The sequence below is a fragment of the Labeo rohita genome, chromosome 7 (genome assembly GCF_022985175.1).
Source record: "Labeo rohita strain BAU-BD-2019 chromosome 7, IGBB_LRoh.1.0, whole genome shotgun sequence".
Classification (NCBI taxonomy): domain Eukaryota; kingdom Metazoa; phylum Chordata; class Actinopteri; order Cypriniformes; family Cyprinidae; genus Labeo; species Labeo rohita.
In genome coordinates this window covers 25126601-25143405 of record NC_066875.1, presented here as the reverse complement: position 1 = coordinate 25143405, position 16805 = coordinate 25126601, and the positions used below count along the sequence as shown (strand labels likewise).

Genomic DNA, 16805 nt, shown 5'->3' with positions numbered 1-16805 from the left:
TATCGAACGAAAGATCAGATATCTGACCAAAAGCTGATTGAATAAGAACAACAAAAAAGATGAAAAAGTGTTTCTGTGTGTAGAAATGTAAAATGTACGAAGTATGTCAATATCACAGTTAAATCTGTACCGACTGCACATGCTTTGCTATTTTCAGTTACAGTGGCGTATGATATTGTGACTGTATTTACACCTGACACCTTATACTCTATAAATACACTAAATGCGGATTGCGGAGTTAATATGTTTGCAGTCTAATTGTGTAATTTTTAAAATCTATTTTACTTTACTATAATTGAATTGTACGTAGTTACAACTACTGTTACGTAAACACCAGGACTGAATTCTTTTATGACAGCAAATTAAAAACAAGCCCAAAATCTAGCAACCTGATTTTGTTTCTTTCAGACGTCTAAAGAGGCCTGAAGTTGTCGTTTACACACCACAGCGCAGAACATTTTGATCGCATTAGACCGACGAGAACTCGGTCATCAGTTCTGATGCAACCGCAAGCTCTCGCGGAGGGATATCAGCCATGGCAACACATTTGTAATCTGTCTTGTTGCCTGGAGATAAGTAAAATGGAGTCGGAAATCGCCTTTAAAGTCCTTCCCTGTCAGCCATGTTGGCTCAACCCGAACTGTCATATGATGTTTAGAGAGATATGATGCAGGCCCACCTTGATCCAAAATGTCGTCAGCTGCGTCCTAGCCCGAGTTAAGGACGTAACATACTTTACCCCGCGCCTGATATCTGTGACGCTATTGCGGCGGACCTTCAGAGCTCGAGCTCGGAACGGCAGCGGGAGAGAAGTCATCGCTTCTCCTGCTGCTATTTAGCACACTGCGTAGGGTTACAGCAGGTAAGATTATTTTATCATGTTAAACTACATTTTGATATGTTGCGCGTTATACATGTTAGTAATGCTCCAAAGGTCCTATTTGAATTGAAAGCTAATGTTTTAGGCCGTCTTGTCAAGTGTTACAAACGCCTGTAGCCAGGCAAATCAGCCGCGCCTCCTCCCCGGTTTAGCTACAACGGTGCACTAGCATAGCTTAACGCTACCTCGTACTGTTTGGATAATTAACAGCCATTTTCCCTTTTAGATGTGCTTGCTTTTGAATTTATGGCACGAAGCATTCGTATGGATCGTTTTATGGCGGTGGTTGTGAAGCAAAAACATTTACATTGCCTGTAGTTTTCGAGGAAGTGATAAACCGGGACTAGCGTTTCACTCTGTGGCGTAAAATGGTGTCCGAGTTAGCCAGCCAAAGACGCTATACGAGCGGTCATCTGTTTACATTTCGACTGCGTCAGAACGGCACTTTAAACGACGATAACACGTATTGTGCCCACTGAATAAAGCTAAATCATTTGTTTCATAACATGAAAATGAGGCGTATTATGCACTGTAAGGAAATCGCTTGTCACGAATCGTTTTGTAACTTCTCAGGCTGGATATGGAGCGGAGCGGCAGCCCTACTTTGCGCTTAATTATATTTTGCACTTTTGAGCCGAACAACATTAATGTCAGCTGAATCATGCTGAGTAAGGGGAAAGTGGTTTGCGGTTCGTCTGCTGCGCTCATAGACAGTGGTCTGTGCAAAGCAGTCTTTATTCAAACAAACGCTCTTTGTTATTCATTATTTCATTATTTTGTGGTTCAGCGTAATGCAATGATAGTAAGTTACAAACTAAGTCAGTAATCGGGTTTTTGGCTTGTGTCAGGTGATAGTTAGCTCGCAGCTAACGTTAGTCAGCTGGCCTCCTGTCATTCCGCCGTTCTCCTGTCATTGGCAAACAATGCGCGCTATTTTGTTGTTGTTAACATTTTTTAAACAGACGTTTGGCGTAGACTTGGTGGTCGGTGTCGTCTTCAGGTGGTCGTTTGATACACAAACTACAACTTGTTGTGACGCTTGTATTCTAACGTGATTAATCTAAGCCATGTAAAGGGGCAAACGTCAAGGGCATAGTATTTAACATACTGTTTTTTCCTATACTACTATTTCCTACGTATGTTTACGCTCTAATCGGTCACATATGAAACTAAAGAAAAGTACATGATATTAATTGTTCTGCAGAATATGCTGGTGCGCAGTGTCGGACTTTTAAACCATTTTAAAGAGGTGTTTTTATAACGTCTGCGTCCATTTCAGCTGATTAAAGTTATTAAAGTGAAATCTCAAGGCCTTGATGAAAGCTGGAAGATAAGCTAAAGTATGTTTCTGGTTAGTGACAGTAAATGAAAGCACTGACAGTGTATATGACGGGGAATGACGACAGAAGATGGGCGTGACGGCCGGCTGCTGGACCTACAGTATGAACAGTTTTCAGTTTCAACTTTGAGAGGAAAAAAAAATGTCTGATTGAACACAACAAACTGCTTATGTCAAACAGGGAGGGAGAGTTTTTAGGATTTCCTGTTTTTTCTTAATATAATGTACACATTCAGTAGTAACATATCCAAGCTTTACAAGAACGAAATGCTCGACTGGCATCATGTCTTGGGAGTAGATTATATCTTAGGTGAAAGTGCAAAGATAATTACAGTGCTTGTGAATTTAGCTAATTCATAGAAACTACATTTATATGCACGTCTGTGGACCTGCTAACCTACAAGTTATAAACATTGGTTAAAATGTATTTTTGAGGCATATTAGTGTTTGATCATTGTCTCGAAATGCTCACCACACAGTGTCATGACATGTAGGACCTGTTTCTTTGAAACTGTCTTTGGAACTTTTGTATTGTCTTGCATAACAAGAACTGCAGAAACAAGTTATAATTACAGTGGCATTCCAGGCATGCTCATACCTTGCATGCAGTGTTGAAGGGTTCACCTAGAAATTGTCATAATCTTGTGCTCATGTTATTAGTTTTTTATTTTAACACAAAAAATGTATAAAATATAAAGATGTTGCCATTAGAGCTTGTTACTTCCGTTTTACAGTTTCCTCTTTCTGGTCTCATTAAAAATCATTGAATCTTCACACTCAACACATAAAAGAACTGTTTGTATTTTTGGAGTTAATTGTGAGCTCAGTTTCAATGCACGTTTGTCTTGATGTCCCCTTAGAGGAAGTCTTTTCTTTAGGAAATGCTTTGTTTATGGTATACAACAAAGTTTAAAGGCATAAATCAGAAGACAGACATATTCAGGAAAAGATGGACAAAATGAAATTCGCACAAAATAATTAACCAACAGAACTCTCCTCAGTGTTCATTTGTAGAATCGCATGCATTTATTTGTGGACCACTTTTTAGTGTGACTATTCATAGTATTATAAAGCTTCTCACACCTTTTTGCTTAGCTGTAACTGGATTTGATTCCAACTGCATTGAATTTAACATGGTATTCATACCAAACCATATTAAGCCTCACCTTAAAACAATGCTGACTAATCCTGCAACATTGTTGCTGGAGCACTTCGTAATACAAGGTGCCAGGAGCGGGAATACAAACTGTACTTTTGTTTTCATTTTCCGAAACCAAATCTTGTGCTTGCAACAGATTACTTGTCAGACAGATGAATTGACGTATGAGTTTAAACATCCGTAAGAACTACTACTGCTACTACTACTACTAAGGTAAATTTAATCTCTTTTGATAATTTGTGTATACACTCATTAGGTTATAGTAGTGTTTTCACTGTTCTTTTTATTGGCAAACCTCTCTGTTTTTTTTTTTTCATCCTGGTTTCATATGTTAGATGTGGCCTTCAATGACATACGGGAGACTTTTAGTGAGAGTACCTTTGATGAAATGTTACTGAATGCTTAGACGTAGAGTATTATAAGTTGTAACATATGCCTTTCAGATATTGAAGCTATGTCTTTGCCACTGTTTATGTGCAAATATTATTAGTGTTGTGTTATTATTTACACAGGGTGTTAAAATTAAGTCACAGAATTATAGAAATAAATCATACAGAATAAGTTTGGGATCGTTAGGATTTGTGAAGTTTCTTATGCTCATTAAGGCTGTGTTTATTTGATCAAAAATAGAGAAAAAAATAATATTGTAAAATAGTGTTTTTCTATTTTAATATACATTAAAATCTCTCTTATTCCTGTGATCAAAGCTGAATTTTCAGCATTATTACTCCAGTCTTAAGTGTCACATGATCCTTCAGAAGTCATTCTAATATGCTGATTTATTATCAGTGCTGGAAACAGTTGTCCTGCTTTCTACTTTTATTTTTTTTAAATCTGTGATACTTTTGTTCAGGATTCTTTGATGAATTAAAAAATGTTTAAAAGAACAGCATTTAATAAAATGTAAAACTTCTTTAAGAATATACACTAAGTTTGGGGTCAGTAAATTTCTATTCTTTCTTTTTTGACTTAACTTTTAACTTTTTCAGCAAGAAATTGATAAAAAGTGATCTCAAAGACTTATGTTGTTAGAAAAGGTATATTTTTTTTACTTTTTTTTTCTTTACTTTTTATTCATTAAAGCATCCTAAAAAAGTATCACAGTTTTTTTTTTTTTTCTATTATTATTATTATTATTATTATTATTATTATTATTTGTATTTTCTTTCAAATTCTCTAACACACTTCATTTAAAGGAAAAGTCCACTTCCAGAACAAAAACTTACAGATAATGTATTCACCCCCTTGTCATCCAAGATGTTCATATCTTTCTTTCTTCAGTTGTAAAGAGAATTTTTTTTTTTAAGGAAAACTTTTCAGGATTTTTCTCCATATAATGGCCCGCTATGGTGCCCCGAGTTTGAACTTCCAAAATGCAGTTTAAATGTGGCTTCAAACGATCCCAAATGCGATTGTAAACAATCCCAGACAAGTGGGAAGGGTCTTACCTAGCGAAACTGTTGGTTATTTTCATTAGAATGCATTTTAAATACTTTTTAATCTCAAACGCTTGTCTTGCTCAGCCTGAACTCTGTATATTCTGGTTCAAGGCAGTTAAGGTATGTCGAAAAACTCCAATCGTATATTTTTTCCCTCCCTCTTCAAAATTATTTCAAAATCTTTCTACATTGCTGCAGAAGTACCGACCCAGTCTTTGCAAAGTGTATATTCAAAGAAGATCAAACACCCTTATCATAAACGGTAAAACAGCGATAAAGGGCGATTTTGAAGTTGAGGGAGAGCATGAGATGGGAGTTTTTCAACATACCCTAACGGTCATGACCCGGGAAAAAACAGTTCAGGGAGAGCAAGACAAGACGAGCATTTGACATTTAAAAAGTACATAAATTTTATTATTTTTATGAAAATAATAGACCGTTTTGCTAAATAAGACCCTTCTTCCTCAGCTGGGATCGTTTACAACCGCATTTAGGATCGTTTGAAGCCGCATTTAAACTACATTTTGGAAGTTCAAACTCGGGACATCATAGAAGTCCACTATATGGAGAGAAATCCTGAAACGTTTTCCTCAAAAAACATAATTTCTTCTCCTTTAAGTGTACATTCATGACAACTAAACCAGATTTAGTCTGCCTCTAGTGTGAAAGCACTTTAAAATGCTTTTCATTTCAGACCACTAATTATTTCAAGGACTTGTCTTCATCAGACATGTGATCTGAATTGGTTTGTGGGGTTTTTAGCCAGTTGCCAGCTGAAGAGCCGACCAATTCTTTGATTTGCAGAGATGATTGTTATAGGTCTTATTTTTAAAAGGATATTTTCAAAGACTATGAATTAAGACTTTTTTGCTCTAGTGCAAAAACAGCATGAAACTAAATGCATGCTTGTTTCTTTTCCCTCTGTCTTTCTCTTTCTCAGGTTGAGCCTGGAACCAGCTGTCCTCCAAGATGAACCCTTATGAATAAAAGTGAACCTGTTCAGTAAGCTGTTAGCTTCCAGTGGTCAAAGCCATGCCTGAAGATTAGAGCCCCCTCTTGCTTACAGCAATACGAATATACAGAAGATTCTACATGATTCTTCATGTAGACCTTTCTGTGTTTGTCCTGCTGGATTGAGTCCTTCCTCCCCTACTGTAATATCAGCTCTGTCCCTTTCATACCGCTCCCTCTTGCACTTTCATGTCCACCTGGGAACATGTATCTGCATTTGAGAATGGCTCCAACCTAGTCTCATGCGTCCAATGAGTGGAGAGTCAGACGGCCCTGCTCCTGAAAGAGTCTCACGGGCCTTCCCTTTGTCAGGCCCTGTGTCTTCCTCAGAGATGTCCTCACTGCAGTCACTAGGGCCAGTGCAGAGCTGGCTGGGTCAGGAGCTGGAGAAATGTGGCATAGATGCAATGATCTACACCCGCTATGTCCTTAGCCTGCTACTGCATGACAGCTATGACTATGACCTGCAGGACCAGGTAGAGTAAAGAAAAAAAGCATCTTGCATGTTTTTAAATAGAGTTCAAGCAATTAAAACAAGCATTTAATATACTTTCTGTGTTTAGTAAATTCAGGTCTCTCAGTATTCCTTTTATTGCATTCAGTAATAACTAACATTTATTTTGATGCTCAATTGGTCTCTAGATTATTTCTGCAATTATTAGATTTGAAAATAAACTCTTTTATTTAATGCAAATGTTAATCCAAAATATAGTGCCTTATCTGTGTAGATTATTGGACTTCTTTGCATCTTGTTGCACTATAGAGATAAAGTAGACTGAAGCAACAGGATGCAAGTGTTCTTTTATTTTCTTCAGTTTATTTGGCAGTAATTGCATTTTATTTGTGCATAATTTCTCTACTATTTTATACTAAGCAATCAACTCCTGGTCCTCCTTGTGTGCAGGAAAATGACATCTTCCTGGGCTGGGAGAAGGGAACAGGGAAGAAATGGGGGAAGAGCAAGAGGAAGGGAGGGACTGACCTTAGTCTTGAAGAGATGAAGAAACAAGCTGCCGTGCAATGTTTGCGTTCAGCATCTGATGAAGTAAGACCTTTGCTGAAAGCAGTTTTTCAGTCAGTGTGTTATTTTGTATTCCCACAACCATTTTCACTGCTAAACTCTCAATTAGTGTACTTTTGTGAGTTTGTGCGTGGTGAAATTAGTAGAGCAAACAGTGGTTAAAAAGTCAAGAATAGCTCTCCTCATTAAGACTGTGAAATATGCCAATCAGAGCTTAACTAATGTGTCTGTATCTCATATCCGCTTACGTTTGTGAAAATCGTTGATGTGCTGTTGCATCCTCAAAGTATTTTGCAGTGATGCTTATTTTTGAAGAAAAAAAATCACCAGAGCTAGTTAGATGTGTTTATCGAATTACATATTACACAGCTGATATTTTAGATGGTTACAGTTTTCACTTTGTGTATACGTGGGTCTTTCTAATCAGAGGGAAGAATCATTTAATATATAATACTTTGTTTTGAATAAAACGGTTCACTTTTGTTGCAGTGACAGAACTATGATTATATTTTCTGTTAAATTTACACCTGAAGTTCAAAGTTAAATGACTCTTTCGTTCTCTTTCAGAATTCTGGAATTGAAAGCTTGGTTGAGGAGCTATGCTCTAAACTCAAGGATATTCAAAACAAACAGAAAGGTTGGTTAGGGTCTTTTCTCATGCAGCTTGCAGCTGTGACAGTTTTTGGCACTACTTAAATTATATTGCTTTGCTATTATTGTCTTACAGAAAAAGAAAAGCAAGGAAATAAAAAATCTGATATATCTCAGTCTCCTGAACCAGATGAAGCATTTTCTTCTAAGGACCAGGTTGAGATGTAAGTAATTAAACGTTATAGTCTGCAATGTAATAATGTGCATTATTGTACAGCTAGGGTAATCATCTCTATGTAATTACTGATATAGGGCTGATATTGTTAAGTTATGCTGTATTTGTTCTTATTGATGTTTTTAACTTTGTTCATCATAATATTATTTACATTACATTAATATTATAATGTGTTTGTTTTTTTTCCTCTTAGGTACTATGAAGCTTTTCCACCTCTCTCAGAAAAATCTGTTTGTCTCCAAGAAATTATGACCGTTTGGAACAAAGCTAAAGCCTGCACATATTCCAGCTCATCATCATCTGCTGTCCCGCAAACAAGCACAGACACATCCTCTCCGAAAGACTGCACTAGCGAAGGTGAAGCTTTTAAAGACCGAACAGCTGATGCACCCAGTTCCACCACCACTACCAGCGAGAGGGCCCAGCAGCGACGCACTAAGAGGGAGAAGGAAAACCGGTTCCATGGAAGCGCAACTGGAGTGTCTGATGATCAGGTTGCTCCTCATAGTAAGAGACAGGCGAGACACCGGTCTGAGGGGAGGTTCCGCCCCAGATCGTGGTCCTCTGGCTCTAGTGAGGCTGGCTCAAGCTCTAGTGGTAACCAGGGTGACCAGACCTCCAGTTGCAAAGCAGTCCGTGTAAGACACAAGTCTCGAGAGGTCAGCAGCAGAAGCAAGAGAGGCCGCAGTGGTGGCGGACAGGTCAAACTGGCCCTAAAAGTCATCGACAAAGAAGAGCGGAAAAACGCACGTGGCAACATCAGTACCGCTGGAGGCCCATCTAAGCAACAGCAGCACTACATGAAAAAAGGCAAAAGACCTCTGAGGGAAATCCGCAAAGATGCTAATCTGGTTGAGGCACAGGAGTCAGGAGGAGAGGCCAATAAAAAGGAATATATGGAGGAGCCACTTTGGTACACAGAGCCCATCTCTGAGTACTTTGTCCCTCTCAGTAGAAGTAAACTGGAGACAAAGTATCGGAGTAAAGAAGACTCTTCCAGTGACTTAGCTATGTCCATTGATGTGGACTGTCTGTCGGAGAGAATTCAAGGAATCTGCATTGCAAATTCTTGTTTTCAAAGGGCATACCTTGCAGCGGGCACTTTTGTGGATGGCCACTTCATTGAAGTGCCTGGTGAAGGTGACGAAGAGGCTCCTGAACTGAATGGGATTCCAATCTGCCCTCCTCCTGAAGATGGTCAAAATTTAGATGACGAGCATCTGTCCGAATTCACTCACTTCTATGAAGTTGATCTTTATCAATCCATATTGGATCCTAGTGCCTCAGATGCGGTACACGAAAGCCGAATCCTGAACATGATTCGGCAGAAGAGCATTGAGCGAAAACACTTTGATGCAGGATGTGTAGTTTTAGATGGCCTTGAGCTGCAAGGGGAAAGTGCAATAAGGGTTGATTCTCTGGGAGCCTCAGAAGCAGATGTTTCTATCAAACAAGATATGAAAAACATTGCCCAAGTCTGGGAGTGCTGTTCATCATCTAGCTTGGAAGATCTGGAGGGAGAGAGCTGTCCGGGTGACTCTCCAGTCAGGCTCTCCCCAGGGTTGGACGGTGTTCCATTCAGCTTTAACAAACTGTCTGGAGCTTTCGTAGGGCCTCATCTCCAAGAAGCCAGCAGTAGCATCTCCGCCCTAAACTCCTGTTTTCCGCTTTTTGAGTTGCAGTACGATAGCCCTACCTTTTCTTTTCCCTGCGACTCACTTACGGAGGGTCAGGACAATGTAGATTCAAGTAGCTGTTTAGATCCACAAGGAAACAAACAATCCCGTTTGCTCATTTGGACCAAAAACAGTGCCTTTGATGAAACAGAACACTGCTCTAACTTGTCGACGAGGACCTGCAGTCCCTGGTCCCACTCAGAGGAGACACGGTCAGATAGTGAACAGATCAATGCTCCAGCAGATGAACCTGCTCAGTTTGGCAATGAAGAGGTCAGCTGTATCTCCCTTATCCCGCCCTTATGCCTAGAAGAAGAGCTTTTAGATTTCTTTCACGAGAACTCTAGTCACCAGCAGGAAGAAACGAGTGTAGGCACCGAGTCCAACCAGCCCTTCAATAAGAAATCAAAATTGGAGTCTGTTTGTGGCATAGCATTAGAGCAGGATGAGAGTAAACTCTATAATGCCGTTGTGTTTTCCGACGTCCCAAACCAACAAAGTGATGAATACACCTCAGGGATAATAAAAGACATTTGGATGGCTATTGGAGACAGAGACTGTGTCTTAACACTCGGGGTAAAGAATACAGGGGAGCACTTGTTTTCGGAGGAGCCTACCGGCTACCAATGCAGCTGTCCTGACAAGGATGTAAAAGGTGAAATTGTTCAAAAGAAAGCTGTGCAGTGTTCGGAGTACCATCTTTGGGATGGTCAGAAAGAGGATGAGGGACTTCCTAAAAACAAGCTCTCTAAAATGAATGATGGGGATTACACAACACCGGCCAAGCCCTGGAATTGTAATTCACAGGACAGCACCTCCTTTATCCTCGGTGGGGTGTATGGAGAACTGAAGAGTCTAGGTGGTGACAGAGAATGGGCTATGATTCCACCCGGTGAAGCCTGTGGCAGTTTGTTACAGTGTGCAGCAGCAACGTCTTCGGACATGGTAACCATCGCAGGGGCGGATGTGTTCATGAACACAAGCAGTTGCTTTGCTCCTGGCCACAAGCCATTGTGGAGACCTCTTGTGTCCCTTGGTCAAAATGAGCAGCCTGCCAAGGGACCGGGGGATGGTTTGAATAAGGGATTTTCCGTTGTCTTCCATGAAGATTTGCTCGGATCGTGCGGAGGCTTCCGTGGAGAAGAGTCAGGACTGGATTACCCGTTTTCATCCTTTGATTTGAACAACCCTTTTTCCCAGGTCCTGCATGTGGAGTGCTCCTTTGAGCCAGAGGATATGGCCTCGTTCAGCCCGGGATTCAAGCCAAAATCCATATTATGCTCCGACAATGAGCCCTTTTGCCCTTGGTTATATGGCATCAACCGGACTCAGTATCGGGCCATTCGAATTTCCCCAAGGACTCATTTCCGGCCAATATCTGCCTCTGAACTTTCTCCAGGTGGGTGCAGTGAGTCAGACGTAGAGTCTGAGAAAGAGGAAGCGAGTCTTCCAGTTGGTCAAGCAGACCTCTTCGATGACCCACAGGCTGACCTCAAGCCTCTCGAGGAGGACGCAGAGTGTGAGGGCCCTTACTATGGAAAATCGGAGTTGGAGTCTGGGAAGTTCCTACCCAGATTAAAGAAGTCTGGCATGGAGAAGAGTGCCCAGACATCACTCGATTCGCAGGAGGGTGGGAGCACCCTTCTGCCCATTACTGAACAAGAGATTTGCGTACATTGTGAGACGGCAGCAGTTTCGGTGCCATGTTCTCATGTGCAGTCCTCTGTTCTTCAACAAGAGGAATCTAACGGAGAGGCAGAGTCTTGCAAATACGCTGCAACCGATCAGATTCCAAAAAATGGGAAGTCGCTTGATGTTGCTCAAGATATGCATGAGGTACGCAATCTAATTGTTATCGAACCTTCAGAGACAGACGTATAGAAAGTTATACAACATATTAGCATGTTTTTTTATCCGTTGATATTCACCTGCACTTCAATGCACTGATTTCATATATGGCATGACAGCACTGGATATTCTTTAATGAAAGGGCTCAAAATTAACTTTTTTTTACTTGGTAGCACTGGTGCTCCAAAATTCAAAAAGTTAGGAGCACCAAATTAAATTTAGGATCACCCAATGAATGTAAAGGAGCACCACAGCTGCCAATTGAGAGGAACGGCCAGCAACATCCTGATGATTAATAGCTCCACCAGTCGAACCTGATCCTGAATTCTTTACCACACACTTCTTTTTAGTAATGCACTGATCTTGATTCTTAATGGCCAATTCTGATTACTGATGCTTCACAAACAAATGGGCTATTTTAATAATTATTTATTGCCTTAAGAAAGGGACAAGAAAGAATGAAAATAGGAATTCATGAACAATTATTTTCTCTATTACAGGTCAAACTCTCTGTAGCCATTTAAATTAGAGGCAACCACTGCATTGCACTGCACAAAGATGCTGCATGCATGAGCCGCTTCTGACTTAAATTAGAGGTTTAAAGCACAAGCAAATAATGTACTTGTGTGATTGCAACTAGTAGAATGTGCGCTGTAGCATGATAGGCTTACTTTATTTCTTCAATAATAGCAGATCGTAGGAATATTTTAATCCTATAACAAACAAAAATGTTCATATCGCATACCCCTAATTGCAATGCAGTGCAAATCCAGAACTGAGATTGGTTAAAGGATAACGTTTGGAGCAAAAACCGGACGGTTCCGAGTTCCAACGGAGCGCAAAGTGAGTGATTGACGGCTAATATCTAAAATCTGCATTAAAGATAAGAATGTAAAGATGAAGTATAATTGGTTATGTAAGCTAATGTTGGATAGAACAGCTCACTGTATCAGCTCACAGCAGTCATATTTTTGAAAAAAAAAGTTTTGTAAAGAAATGAAAACAAGTCGCACCACAACAACAACTCCCAAATATATTTTAAGGTCGCGCAGATTAAATTCCGGGAGCATATGCGACAATATGGTCGCAGTTTTGAACCCTGAATGATATCTTTTACTTTTCAAATGATGTATCTTTTACCTTCTCCCATTGATTGACTTTCTTTGTCTCTTAAACAGTTTCCTTTGTTGAATTTTGGAGAACAGTGCTTAACTAATATGCAGCAAGAAGAGTGCTGGTGGCAAAGTACTCTGTGTTCTCCTTTATTTCCAGGTTCTCAGTGCGGAGGTAAGAAGCGTAGAATATTTAGGTTTTAGTTAGAATATATAGGTTTAGTTCACTCCAGAATTCAGTTTCCTGATAATTTACTCACCCCTGTGTCATCCAAGATTTTCATGTCTTTTTCTAAAGTTGAAAAGAAATTAAGATTTTTTGAGGAAAACATTCCATCACTTTTCTCTATATAATGGACTTAAATGGTGGCCAATGGGTTAAAGGTCCAAACTGCGGACTCTACACAATCTCAACTGAAGTGTAAGGGTCTTATCTACCGAAACGATCGGTCATTTTCAAAAAATAAATAAATACATAAAAATATTTACATTTTAACCACAAATGGTCATCTTGCACTAGATCGATGTACTACTTATTCACATTGGAAAGGTCATGTAGGCAAAAGTACTGACCCAATGTTTACAAAGCAGATGTGCGAAGAAAGTCCTTTACAAAAAAAAAAAAAAGGCAAAACAACGTTTGGTGACATTTGAAGTTTGAGGAGAAAATGAGATGGACTTTTTTTGCCCCACCCTACCTTTTTGAACCGGAGTACACACACGAAGAACTCACCACGTGTGACCTTTGCAATGTAATTGTGCAGTCCATGAAGTCATAGATGCACATTGCAAAGCTAGTGCAAGACGAGAATTTGCAGTTAAAAAGTAAATTATTATTATTATTATTATTATTATTATTATTATTATTATTATTAAAAAAAAAACGACCGCCTGGGATGGTGTTGAGTTCCTTGAATCTGCATTGAAACTGCTGTTTGGACCTTCAACCAACTTATCCCCACTGAAGTCCACTATATAAAGAAAAATCCTGGAATCTTTTCCTCAGTTTCGTTTCAGTTGAAGAAAGAAAGACATAAACATCTTGGAGGACATGGGGTGAGTAAATTTATCAGGAAATTTTAATTCAGCAGTGAATCCTTTAACCGTTTTAGATACTGGGGAAGTCAATTGTTTTGAAAAATTTGCTTTGAAAAACCCATTGATCTACCTGTAGGGAATTATCATGATGAATCTTCCTGTCAAATTATAGACACTACATTGAATGGAAAAGTGAGTTTGTGTGTACGTTTGCTTGATACTAAATGTTGTACCCTCCTTTGCTTCTAGGAAGCAGTAACGTATGATTCTTCTGCTGAACGTGGAGGCATACCAATGCTAATTTCCTCCTATCACTTTCAACCAAAACCCAGAGGAGGGATAGGAGGACCCTTGCAAGAACAGTGAGCCCAGGGCTTGCAGTGGGCTCTTTCTTAACCATGCTGTCCTAAGCCCTGTTATTCCTCAGTCAGTTCATCTAAAACGGCTTATCACCAAGATGAAAACATAAAGAGAGGAAAACATGGCAATATGTTGAACAAACAGTTAGATGATTCTGGTCAACAGCATTTATTATAGACTTGTTTTCAGTCTGTTAATTCCAAGGTTGATCAATTTTGAAAAGAATAAAAAAAGGCATAGTTAAGCATTAAGATCGTTCTTTAATTTACCCCTTATAGATTTTAGCTTCACTTTTATGTTTGATCTAGGATACACTATATCTGTGGTCCTACTGATTGTGCATGTGCTTGTGAACCTAGTCTCAGTCCTTCTAATAGTCTAAGTTTCTGTGACCGAACTATGAATACTCGGAAGTCAGGTTGAAAGCACCACGATTGCAACACCCCCTTCCCTAATCAGATCGTTTAGCATTTTGTCTTCTTTTTTTCCTTTTAAAAGACTTGTAGAGGATAGAGTTGTGTGAGGTTTGGTGTGTTGAAAGAAAAAGTGCTTTTGTCCCCACCCCACTTTTGTTCTGTTACATCAGTTGATGTTCCCCTTTAGTTCAATGCTGATTAGGAAGCATCTTAAAGAAACAAAACAAGATAGTTTGAAGGAGTAATAATACAATAAAAAAAAAAAAAAAAAAACGAGCTAATTAAAACAGAAGGCTAAATGAAGACAATAGACCCTTGTCCTCAAAATGCCTGAGTTTCCCTTTTAATACAGCCATTGTGATAAATGTTTCACAATTTGCTAGGTTATTTTGTCCACTTCAGGTAAAAAAAAATATATATATATTTTTTTATACATTTGTCAGATGGCTTGATTTGCAAAGTCACCTTTCTTAAAAGTTAATTTTGGAGAGAGTTGTGGTGTGTAAGGACAGTTTACATTTTCCTGAATACAAGTATAGTAAGATATCTGGAAAGCATGTAAAATATAAATGCTGCAGATAAATTCTGAGGAAATAAAATAGGTAACTGAATATTTTTGACCCAACTGTACAATTTCGTATTACCTGTTTCTAAGTCTTTACAAACCTACATCTTACAGTTAATTGTAGTTACATCGACAGTTGCAGTTTGGTATTGTAGACATAATTTTAGGTATTGTTTCTTTAAGTTTATTGTGAAGTTTACAGTTTAATTTCAGTGAATTTTCTTCCCCTTCTTTACCCAACAAATTTGTGACTACTGATGATCCATAATATGGCTTGATTGTTTTTTTTTGTTTTACATGAAAAGAATTGAGTGTTTCCAGTAATGGCAGTTGATTGTAGGTTAATTTCATATACTTTTCCTTCTACTTGTTTCAGAAATATGTGGCTGTTTTATTGTGTGCTGAAATGAAGAGGGGTGTATAAAAGCAATATAGTATTTTGGCACACCATAACTCTACAACCTTACAATATTGATGTATTTTTTGTTTAAAAAAAAATACATAGGCCCAAATTACTTTACCTGCAAAGTTTGATAAGTTGTTTGCCTATATAAATTTTTTTTTTGTCTGTGGAATGAGAGGTGGTAGGGGTATGGTGTTCATAATGCAAAATATCCATCATAAACTTCATAAATTTTTGCTCTAATTCCAATATGTATATTCACGTTTGTCTGCTTCTTGACCTTAATGGATGTCTAGCCTGGCGTCTGCTAGCATTAATCTAGGCTGGATGGGTATTTCTCCACCGCCCCCCCTTTTCAGTTTGGCTTGAGATATGTAAATTGTTACGAAGTGTGAATTTACAAATGAAATTTCGGAATTTTTTTTTTTTTTTTTTTTTTTTTTGGCACCCTCAATGATTTGGTTTTCTTAGTTAAAAATGTGTGCATTTTTTTTCTGTACCATTGTGGGAAAACTGGTTTTAAAGCATTACCTATTAAATATTTTAAGGGGGAATGTGAATGTGGCAGTTTAAAAAATCGCCCTATTCAACATCATTGACCAACAGATACCTTTGAAAAACTATTCCTTAATTGGGCTTTAAGTTTCTAAACTTTCGTTGGCATCAAATGTCAAAACATAAAAAGAAAAAAAAAGAATGAAAAAAAAAAAAAAACAATAAGAATATGCTTATTTCCCTTAGAAAGTGGGAAAGTTTATTTTGTTGACCTGTTCTGAGATACACTTTGGGGTAAATTGCAGTCTTGACAGGAAAATCTATAGAGTATTTTATGTATTGGTGCTAATATTCATACACTACAGCAGAGATGTAATCTTCAAGTGTGTGTAAAAAAAAAAAAAAGCCACACACTGAGTCCTTCTAAAAGATTTGTGCTTATTTTAACAAACAGGTTGGGCCTTGTTCTTGAGACAAGGTTGAGACCCAAAGTGTGTGATCCAAGACTGTATGGAAAAGGCTGTAGACCATAACTTTGGAGAAATGATTTTGTATGACCCAGTTTGAAACAGCTTGTGTGTGTGTTTGTGTGTTCTCCACATTATTTCCTCATTGTGGTTGTGGGAGTTTGAATATTGTTTTACAAAAATCATAAATGAAATGTATAGTGATAGAAACCGAGTGTGAAGGCACAAAGTTATTTTACTGTATGCTATAACTGGATACAGCATATAGACTCCTATATTGGATTTGTATTTAGTTGACATAACATGTTACAATTCAGTTTAATTTTTCCAGTTCAGAATACTGTCAGATTCCAAAATTCAATTACACATTGTTGGCATCACTTTCTCTAATCAGTACCTAAATTAATTCTTGTTCTGTCAAGCACTTTGAGTTAAATATTGCCGTCCTCCAAAATTGTTACTTGTATTACTTGGCTTTATGTTCCTTAAGAAGCTTGTTTATGGTGGGTGGGTGACAGAGGACAAAAGCATTTTAGATTTAACAATTTTGAGAAAATGCATATATAGTAAATGTGTGTGAGACAGTCAAATATAACAACAGCATAGACCGATTATTTACAGTTGAAGAAATTTGAAATGGTTCCTCTCTTAGTTTAAACAGACTCATTTTAAAATAAAAAAAGAGTGACTTAAATTTTTTTTTTTTTTTTTCTTTCATATCTTTCACGTCTGGCTCTGTGTGTGAGGTGG

General features: G+C 38.3%; 1 protein-coding gene across 1 annotated transcript; it reads left to right on the top strand.

Annotated features, from left to right (window-relative positions):
* The first annotated feature begins 621 nt into the window (after positions 1-621).
* kiaa0232 (KIAA0232 ortholog) lies at positions 622-16766 on the top strand. Its single transcript, XM_051114267.1, has 8 exons — positions 622-862; positions 5758-6304; positions 6733-6873; positions 7417-7486; positions 7577-7664; positions 7869-11187; positions 12378-12486; positions 13599-16766. Exons 2-8 carry the CDS (start codon positions 6071-6073, stop codon positions 13613-13615), a joined length of 3978 nt encoding a protein of 1325 aa, XP_050970224.1. The 5' UTR covers positions 622-862; positions 5758-6070; the 3' UTR covers positions 13616-16766.
* The last annotated feature ends 39 nt before the right edge of the window (positions 16767-16805 follow it).

What these genes read in the sequence shown, in the direction of transcription:
- kiaa0232 (XM_051114267.1), top strand. Translation starts at nt 6,071, where the DNA reads ATGCGTCCAATGAGTGGAGAGTCAGACGGCCCTGCTCCTGAAAGAGTC. An exon ending in ACTATGACCTGCAGGACCAG is followed by an intron (nt 6,305 to 6,732) that starts GTAGAGTAAAGA and finishes CCTTGTGTGCAG; the next exon opens with GAAAATGACATCTTCCTGGG. An exon ending in TCTAAGGACCAGGTTGAGAT is followed by an intron (nt 7,665 to 7,868) that starts GTAAGTAATTAA and finishes TTTTCCTCTTAG; the next exon opens with GTACTATGAAGCTTTTCCAC.